The sequence below is a fragment of the Lucilia sericata genome, unplaced genomic scaffold (assembly GCF_015586225.1).
Source record: "Lucilia sericata isolate MDLA Ls3-8-SP2 unplaced genomic scaffold, ASM1558622v1 Contig000762F_arrow, whole genome shotgun sequence".
Lineage (NCBI taxonomy): Eukaryota > Metazoa > Arthropoda > Insecta > Diptera > Calliphoridae > Lucilia > Lucilia sericata.
The window spans coordinates 19741-30032 of NW_023994759.1; the positions used below are offsets into that span (position 1 = coordinate 19741).

Below are 10292 nucleotides of genomic sequence, written 5' to 3' on the forward strand. Positions count from 1 at the left end.
TGTAAATAAAGCAACATATTTAAAATGAATTTATGCATGAAATACTTACTCCTGACGACTGGAGTAGATGCTAAAATAGTGAGTGTAGAAGTGTACTTGGCACATATTACGTGGTCCTTTGGGTATTTTGTTGAAATTATAAATATGTGTGTGGCAAGTGTGTGTATATGTGTAATAAACATGTATTAATGTTTTACATTCATATTGTTATTAGTATAAAAAGTATAAATATTTGTTGTTTTTGGTAGTATGTATGTAGTGGTTGGTGTATTAGAGTTGCTGTTAGTGTTATAAATGTTTAGTGTTTTTATGGTCTTGTCTTACACGCATTAATTACAAATGCAAATAAAAGGGTTCTAATGTTTTATTTTTATATAGTTTTCATATCCCAGTCTGATTATGTGAATGAGTTTGTTTACTTTTATACTGGCATTCTTTACATTTTACACGAGTAAACAATTGAATTGAGAGCATGTATGTATGTGTGATTTGCTGTTGTTGTTATATTATTTAATATGAAATTCCATTAGTTTATGCATGGTGTATGTAAATTAGAGTAGAAGGTTATTAAGTGTCATATTTATTAGCAAAGGGAATACATTTATGATTCATAAATATCTGAGAGCCTTATAAAGGGAGGTAATTTCAACAACTTGAACAACTGTAAAAACAGTTTTCCCTCTTTAGCCTACTCGTGTTATGGCATGGTATGTGATTTGTTTTGTTAAATTTTATTTGCCTTTGTTTTATTTCAATCCTAAAACTTATATAAAGTAAATTTATCAATTTCTATGTAAATAATAAAATTATCATATTGTTTTGTGACTCTAGCTGAAATGTAAATTGAAATTAATTTCTATTTTCTTAATATATTTCAATTATTCAATTCATTATTGGAAAAAAATTATTTTGCAAAATAAAAAACGAGTCCTTAATGAATATTGACACATTTTGTTTGCTTCAATTCTATTCTTAGATGTTTTATTTTCTGTTTTTAGTTCGAGAAGATTTTTGTAGAATATTTTAAAAGAAGCAACTTATTGTTTTTCATGTTCAACAATTGTGTCAATATTAATTTGCATAAGAAACCGTTAAGTTAATTCCTCAATGCGATTCTAAAGAAACGCAAAAAAAAAACAGAAGCAGCTACGAAAAATATAAAGGAAAATGTAATAAAACTTTTCTAAATGTCACTTAAGACCAACTAATGAACAATTTACAAATGGCTACTAAATGTGACATTTTCTCTAACTTGCAAAACAATAGAAGGGACAAAATATAAATGAGAAAAATTAAGTAAAACTCCTATAGGTTTTCATTACTTGGCACCCTCTAATAAGTTGAAAACAAGTAGTGAAAAAAATAAACCCAATAGACCACTACTGTTTAATTTCTTTAAACAAATGAAAATTAATGATGGCAGGCAGCATAATTAATTTAGCAACGACTTGCTTTTCCTTTTTCTTCTTCATTATTTTACATTTTCTTTAAAGGTTTAAAAGGATTTACATTCAATACGCCTAGACTACACCTTTACAACCCCAAAAATTAGGTATTCTGTTAAATAATACAAAATCTCAATTACTCACTCCTACTTATCAATTGCGGTTTTTGTCAATTAACTTTGGGCATGAGTAATTTATGTACTACAACAAATACTAAGTTAGTCAAACAGATACACACACACCCAAACATTCATACATCTAAATGGCTAAATAAATCCTGAAAAGGAAATGCAAATAAATCTACATTATGTATGGTAAAACCACAAGACATTAGAGTAGGCTTTTAATAGTTCATAGTACAATAAAAAAATCTCTTTATGAGTGTGTGTAGATTGCTCCCAGTTTTTTTTTTTTCAATAAATTTTAAAAAGAAATGTTAACGATAGTTTGAAACTACAGTTAAACGGGAATGTTATTAAAAACTCTGTTTTCGAAAGAGTAAATGAATTACATAAAGTTTTTACTGCAACGGCAACAGTGAATATACAGGATTTCGTTAATGGTAAAAACCCAATATAAACTAAACATTATTTTTATTGTTTGTATGCCTCTGGTATTTTATTGTTTTATCGAAAATAAATTGTTTCGTTAAAAGTTAAATTATTTACAAGAATTTGAACTGTGAAAATTTTTAAACATTTCACCTTCATGAGAAGGGTATATTTAAGTTTGCCATTCCGTTTGTAATTTCCACAATATAATTTTGCGACCCTATAGAGTATATATTACGGATCCTTATAGATATCGCAGTCGATTATGGAATGTCTGTCCGTCCGTCTGTCAGTCTGTCTGTCTATCTCTTTGTCTGTGTCTGTTTAAATTAATTTTCTAAAGATCCCAGATATCTTCAGGATCCACATTTTCGATAATTCATAACAGCTTTGAAAAAAAAGCAACAACATTATACGTTTATTGAAAAAGCGTATGTGTGGTTGTATGTATTTTGTGTTTTTTTGGGTTTTGTTTCTTTGGAGTTAGTTGTTGTTGTATCAGCCCTCAGCGTTCTACTATCATGGGCCAAGGAAATCGGTCTGGGTGTCAACCCGGCCAAAACTGAACTCTAAAGTCACGTGTAAACGTTATGCTGAGAGACGTTATGCAAGAAACCCTTTGAAAAAGATGGGGTCTTAAACCATACATTGTGCACTGGATGTACACCGCGGTTATGAGACCTATTTTGAGCTCTTGTTTGGTGGAGAGCGGTGGATACCAAGACTTACCTCTCTATTCTAAACAAGGTACAAAGATTAACATGTCTTGCAATCACTGGCTGTTTGAGCTCCACCCCTCAGGCTAGCCTAGAGACGATGCTAAACATAACTCCCCTTGATATATACATTAAATGCATTTCTGCTAAATCTGCTCTATGACTTAAACAGTCAGCCGCACTGGTCATGGCACCTACAAATGATAGGCAGGCCAATCATGGTGCAGGAAACAGACTAACTTCTATCTACACTGAATTTTTATAGGTCATCCAAGACCATAATACCGACAAGGGATGATTGTGCCGCGAACACTGCCCTAAGGGACGACGTTATCTCAATCTATACTGATGACTCAAAGACAGAAAGAGGCAAGGGATCGACAATCTTCAGCCTTACAAGAGCACAGACTACTCTACTATATATTGGTAGAGCTCTTTTCCATGATCTAGACTGTCTAAGAGATGCGTCACTAATAACACCTGCTTTTAGGTGGTGAAGGGTATATAAGATTCGGCAAAGGTCGATATAAATAATATAAACTGTTTTTTTCGGTCTACTTTTACCCTTAACTAACAACTATTTACATACATAATTAAAGGGAATTTATTTTAATTACTTAACTTTTTCTTACAATAACTTTTCTGCAGTTATTTAATGTTTTTCATGTACATACTTTTAAAACAATAATTATAATAATTTAAATAAATGTATGTAAGTATATTTGTATGAGCTCGCCGAAAAGATATATGAGGGTATGCATACATATATTTGGATACAACAACTACCGGAAAAAACAAATCCTATTTTTTTAATATTATTTATAAAATAGTATGTTTATTGTATTGTCTTTTATTTTTGTATTTCTTACCACATGTTCGTCTCAACACTTGCATGCTTGTGGCAGAATCACGTGGTTTGTAGTAGAAGTAGTAAATTGTATTCGTTTTCCTGCCACTATACGCACATACACAGGCATACATACAGGTGGTATAAATATAAAGCACACGTACGAGTTTCAACAGACACAAACATACAGGCAGGCATTCAGACAGACAGACATGCATGCATTTATGTGAAAAGAAAAACCAAATTAATTTTTGTTGTGGCTTTTACGAAAAAATATAAAATAAAACACGGCATATTACAAAAATACTGTATGTAACCATATTTACTTGATATTAAACACATTTAATTTTCCAGGCAGGTGGATTAATTGAAAAGTAACTGCAAATAAATCGGCTTATCTTTAATATTTAAAATAGAAAATTTTCTTTTAAAAACTTTTTAAACTGTCCACCTATTTTTTCTATTACTAGGACTACGGAAGGGTTTAAAAGCAAGAAAAGCTAAAGGAACTTTAAAGAAGTAAAAACCGCATAATGTTACACCTGTGTTTTGCCATCTAACCAAACAGTCTGCCTTTTGTTTGAGCTGGGATATGTGTTCCAGCATGAATGTCTGGTGGTTTTTTAATATACGGAAGCCGAGTATAAATACAAATGATGTAATTTAAATAATTACTAACAACAACAATAACAAATGTAAAAGGTAATTTTTTATTTGCAACCAGGCATACGAGCAACTTTAATTAGCATTGAAATTTTTGTTTTTTTTTATATTTTGAAAGCAAAATATTAAAACTTGAGCAATAATATTGTAGCAAGTTGAATAAACTTTTTATTTAAATTCACCGAAAATCCTTAAAGAATGACAGTTTCTTATACGGCAGAAGTGGCACATAGTACTTGGTTCGGTTGTTTTCCAAAACTTTTATTAAGGTAACGAAATAAGGTTTCTAATGCCGAAAATTGCTTTCAATTTTTATTTTTATAATTACTTTCTTTTAAAGATGGCGAGCCAGCATTTACAAACTTATTTGGGTGGATGTTCTGACTTATATAGGCATTTATTATGCTATAAATGGAACTTATCGTTTTCTATTGAATGCAGACCAAAAGAAGTAAGTTTTTCTTAACTAAAATTAGAAACTCATTTCAGTTTATTCCTGGTGGCTTTAGAACGTTTGAAGTCTTTGTGAAATATTGCAATACAAGCTCTGCTTTAATACCTTTGATGTTTGTATTGGGCTTCTATGTCTCGATTGTTATTAAGCGCTGGTGGGAACAGTATATGACTTTACCCTGGCCAGACAGTACGGCTGTATATGTCTCATCTTTGATAAGAGGTCAAGATGAAAATGGTCGTAAAATGCGCCGTACTATTATGCGTTATGTTTGCCTAAGTCTGACTATGGTTTTGACAATGATATCACCACGTGTTAAAAAGCGTTTTCCTACCCTGGACCACTTAGTAGATGTTGGTTTATTGGTTGAAAATGAAAAAGTTATATTGAAAAATATGAATGAGAAATTTGCCAAACATCCAAAACATTGGATGCCTATAGTATGGGCCTCAAGTATTGTTACACGAGCCCGGAAAGAAGGACGTATACGCGATGATTCTTCCTTAAAGACACTCATCGATTCTTTGAACTCGTTTCGGGGCATGTGTATGGTTTTGTTATTTTATGATACAATTAGCATACCACTGGTTTACACTCAGGTTGTAACTATAGCAGTTTATTCGTATTTGTTGACTTCGGTGTTTGGTCATCAATGGACTGGAGAGACCGATGATAAGGGTATGATGAATATCGTGGACTATTTTTTTCCTTTCTTTACGGTTTTGGAATATTTGTTTTTTATGGGTTGGCTTAAAGTTGCAGAATCGTTGATATGCCCTTTTGGTGATGACGACGATGATTTTGAGGTTAGCTCTTTTAATTATTTATTTAAATTGGGTAATTTGCAGTCAATCTTTTTGAATCGAATTTCATTGATTTTATCGTACAAACATTTTACGTTGCCCTTTAAAGGTAAATTGGTTAATTGATCGAAATTTACAAGTTTCATACCTAATTGTGGACGAAATGCATAATGAACATCCCGAGTTAATAAAGGATCAATATTGGGATGAAGTATTTCCCGCAAAAATGCCATATAAAACAGATGGAATAATAAAAATACCGGAAGATCCGCCACTACATTCTACTGCCGAACTGGACAAGAAAAATACTACTTCAAGAGTACAAATTTTGGTAAAATCATATCACATCAAACAAATTTCGAATAATGTTAATCTTTTCAAAAGCAATCAGTTACTAGATTCTTTAGCAAACATTGTAATCGTGAGGAAACATATCGCCTGGATGTGACAGAAAATTTACATAAATCAGACTCGCGTTTAAGTCAATCTTCCGAAATTTCACAAAAAATTCCAAGCACATTAAGTGGTCAAAATCTCAACAAAACTGAAGCCTTAAATTTGATTCCTATAGTTAGCGTCATGTCTGATTTCAAGGAAGGCTATTACCTCAAAGCAAGTGAAGATGACGATGAAGTAGATGATTTTGAAAAATTAAAGAAACAGCGACAACAAGAAAGACTGCAGCGACAAAAGACCCAATTTAACTTGAAAGACCAGAGTGAAAAAGCCGATGATCTTAAAAGTACAACTTCAAGAATTTCTAGAGTTTCACAAGGTAAAAAATCAAAAAAGAGTTCATCCTCAAAATCATCTATTGCTAATAGCAGCGAATCCAAGAAGAGTGTTTAATCAAGTAGACATATTTATGTACTACATTTCATGAATTCTCAACAATCGTTTTTTTGAAATTTGTGTCAATATTTTGTTATTATAATTTTCTTATATAAAACATATAATTATAATTTTGAAATAAATTTAGAAAAATGACCGTTACTTATACAGCTGAAGTTGCTACTTGCAAAAAATTTGGTTGTTTTATAAAACTTCTAGGCAGGTAAGTGGACCAAGAATGTAAGACATCTGTCTCAATATACAAAATACGTTTTGCAACAGATGGAGAGGCAGTATTTATAAATTAATTTGGTTGGATTTGGTGCTGTTTTTAACTCTGTATTATTGCATCAACTGGATTTATATTTATTTATTAGATGAGGAAGCTAAAAGGTAATTATGCTCATAATTAAATTGTAAAAGATCATACACAAAAAAGGGATTTATTTGAAACCAGAACTTTTGAGAGTATTGTCTACTATTGTGCCAGTTATACGAGCCTCATTCCATTGTCGTTTGTATTGGGTTTCTATGTCAATTTGGTAATGACTCGCTGGTGGGAACAGTACATTACTATACCATGGCCTGACTCCATAGCTGTATTTGTTAGTGCTCATGTACACGGCCAAGATGAGGGTAGTCGTGTAATGCGCCGCACTGTCATGCGTTATGTGTGTTTGTGTCTGACTATTGTTTTTACTATGATATCACCTTGTGTAAAGAAGCGTTTTCCAAAAATGAAACATCTTGTTGACGCAGGACTTTTGCTGGAAAATGAAAAACAGATTATAGAGTCAATGGATAATTCGTTTCCTAAATATCCAAAACATTGGATGCCCATAGTTTGGGCGGCTAGTATCATAACACGAGCGCGAAAAGAGGGCCGTATTCGCGATGACTTCGCTGTCAAAACAATAATTGATGAGTTGAATAGTTTTCGTGGTCTTTGTGGCACCTTGATGTACTATGATTTTATAAGCATTCCTTTGGTTTATACGCAAGTTGTAACAATTGCAGTTTATTCGTTTTTTGTGGGCACCTTGTTGGCTCATCAGTGGACCGGCAACAAAAATAATACTTACGAATCATTGGATTTTTATTCTCCTATATTTATAACATTACAGTTTTTCTTCTATATGGGCTGGTTAAAGGTAGCGGAAACTTTGATAAATCCTTTTGGAGAAGATGATGATGATTTTGAGGTAATAAATTTGTGAAAAAACGAACATTTACTTATTAAATGTCTATATATTCTAGGTAAATTGGATGATTGATCGCAATTTACAAGTCTCGTATCTTATAGTCGATGAAATGCATCACGAACATCCCGAGTTAGTAAAAGATCAATACTGGGATGAGGTTTATCCAAATGAATTGCCCTATGAAAGTGAAGCGAAACGAGAGCAACCACCAGAACCGTCCACCGCCAAATATGATTTAGAAGATGCGCCTAAGCGAGTAGTATCTAAAGTGGAATCTCTCGCGGTAAGTATTAAACTCCATGATATATAAAATATGTTCGAATTTAACAAGCCCAAGTCTAGAACTCTGTTGTATTGAATGGAAAACCTCGAACTTCAACACAAAGTACTTTTAATCAACGCAGTCAACGATTTAATGAAGCATTTCAACGTTTTTTCACCTATTCGGAAGAGGATGCAACAAGTACAAGAGTAGATGTGGAAAACAGTTATCAATCTGTTTCAGATATTGAAAATATCGAACACATTACGTCTTATACACGCTCTAATATTGATGAATACGAGTCCCAACTAGAGAATGAAAAAATTTGGAAACGATCTGTATTGGAACCAGTAACAGAAGAAGCTGAAGAATTTTCTGAAGCTCAAGAGGATGAAGAAGAACTGATGAATATTGAGGAAGAAGATGTTGAAAATGAAACACCAACATCAGGTGAAAGTGGTAAGCAGTAAGTTTGTAAATGTTATAGAATTTAATTACAAACATACAACTATTTCAGATTCCGATTCTGATCTATTTGAAAAACTTCGTTTGGAACGTCAAAAACAACGTACGCAAAGGATGAATGATTATTTGCAGCGTCACTTTGGTTCCAATTTTCAATTTGTTAAAGACTGTTTAAGTAATACGGAAACAAATGCTAATAAGTCAACATCATTTGAGAAAAAGGAAGGAGAAGAAAAAATATTAACTAATCTGGAGAATGATGAAAATCTTTTAACGCCTACAACTTCCACTGCTTATACTAAACCATCCTATACATCATTTGAAGAAATTCCGGAAAAAAATATAATCGATTTAGCAGATAATCAAAAACTCTTGACTCCTAAAGTATCTATGCAACAAACTTCGGCAGTAGCATTAAAACTGCCAATAGAGGATCAAAATACTTTAGAGCGGGAGTTTCTTAAAGATTTAGAAAACAAAGATGGACTATTAAACCCAAAGTTGTCTGAAACCAATGATCTAAAGCAAACTATAGAAAAATTAGCATCAAATGTTGATAACCAGGAAAACATTTCTTTAACATCTACAAAAACAGTTTCATTAAGACAAAATTCCCAAATATCTCGAGTTCTACCAGAAAGTTTTATTTTATCACCAGAAGTTCAATCAACAGGAATCGAATTTTCGGCACCAGAAACGCTTTTTTTGAGTCAAGCTAATTTATCAGCAAATATTGAAAAAATATCACACTATTCTAATGCTTCTGAACATTTCTGCTTATCTAAGGCCACTTCTCCGTTGGGTTCAGCAAGAAGCGTATCAACGCAGTCTTCTTCAGTAGAAGATTGGGAAATTCTGCCTACAGGAAGCACATCTGGAGAGTACAGAGTAGACATAGAAGAATCGAAAAATGAACACAATACTTAAAATAAATACATTTCTTTTGCCTTAAACAATTTCACTTATTTATGAGTAGAGTTTGTTTTATAGTTTCACCAAAATTACAACAATTTATTTTCTCAAGTATTTTGATAATAGTCCCGTTTTGCATAAATATTAATACACACTAATACAAATATAAAAATGGTATTTTTATAGTCATAATTTCGGTGTATGTAACAGAAATGTATTTTAGACCAAAATACTATAAATAACTGTTATTATCATTGGTTTTGTTAAAAAATAGCGTTAATATTAAATTTTCGCAACAATTTCGTTTACCATAAAAGCATCTTGGTTACCCAAAATTATATGTACAAAAGTCATATGTATGAAATACAGCGGAAAGGGTTGAGGCAGTTACGATACGTATAAGTTACTGAGTAGTTTTGTGAAAAAAAAAATCCCTTTGAAATACATTCATATATCATTGTTGTAATTTTAGAGAGGCTGAGGATATGAAAATATGAAAAAGTTGCTATATTTTCGAAAGCTCATTAAGTCGATTTATGTGGCATGCCATAAATTGTTGCAACAAAATGTTCTTCTGTGCAAAACAAAATGACACCATACATACAGACTTACTACTACATTTATGGATATTGTTGTATTTAGTTATGTACAAGTGGAAGTGTGTACCAACATATATGTATTAGATATTTAGTTGCCAGTAGGCAGTATAATTTTAACCACATAAAAAAAAAGATACAGAGGAAATATTGAAGACCATTCATATGTAAAATTTTATGTTTCGAAAAAAAGCCAAGTAAATAAATTACAACCAAAACCAGATTTTATAATAAAATCTAATACTTATTTGTGTATGTAACAACAATTTGTCAAAATTCTTAATAGAAGTATGGCAACACGGGGAGGCATTTCATGAATGTGTGAAAATTTAAATTTGAATTATTGCATGCGGTAAAACCAAATAAGAACATTTTAAAGCTTTGTGGCTTTTTGTTTGTATTAAAATATTTATATTCACTTTTGAGAGTTTTTTTTTTGGAGGCGGGGGGAATTTTAATTTTTGCACAGATGTCAATAATTTGTAATTTTTAGAATTTGTTTTATATTGCAATCAATGTGAATTGACTTAAAAAATCCATTAAAA

At 31.8% G+C, this 10292-nt stretch overlaps 2 protein-coding genes across 2 annotated transcripts; both read left to right on the forward strand.

Moving 5' to 3' along the window:
• Positions 1 to 4340: 4340 nt before the first annotated feature.
• On the forward strand, positions 4341 to 6703 carry LOC119607930 (bestrophin-4-like). Its single transcript, XM_037962089.1, has 6 exons — positions 4341 to 4491; positions 4563 to 4673; positions 4732 to 5482; positions 5589 to 5810; positions 5864 to 6533; positions 6688 to 6703. Exons 1-5 carry the CDS (start codon positions 4421 to 4423, stop codon positions 6326 to 6328), a joined length of 1620 nt encoding a protein of 539 aa, XP_037818017.1. The 5' UTR covers positions 4341 to 4420; the 3' UTR covers positions 6329 to 6533; positions 6688 to 6703.
• On the forward strand, positions 6352 to 9783 carry LOC119607929. The gene is made up of 6 exons (XM_037962088.1): positions 6352 to 6533; positions 6593 to 6703; positions 6768 to 7512; positions 7568 to 7795; positions 7855 to 8233; positions 8292 to 9783. Exons 1-6 carry the CDS (start codon positions 6463 to 6465, stop codon positions 9164 to 9166), a joined length of 2409 nt encoding a protein of 802 aa, XP_037818016.1. The 5' UTR covers positions 6352 to 6462; the 3' UTR covers positions 9167 to 9783.
• Positions 9784 to 10292: the final 509 nt, after the last annotated feature.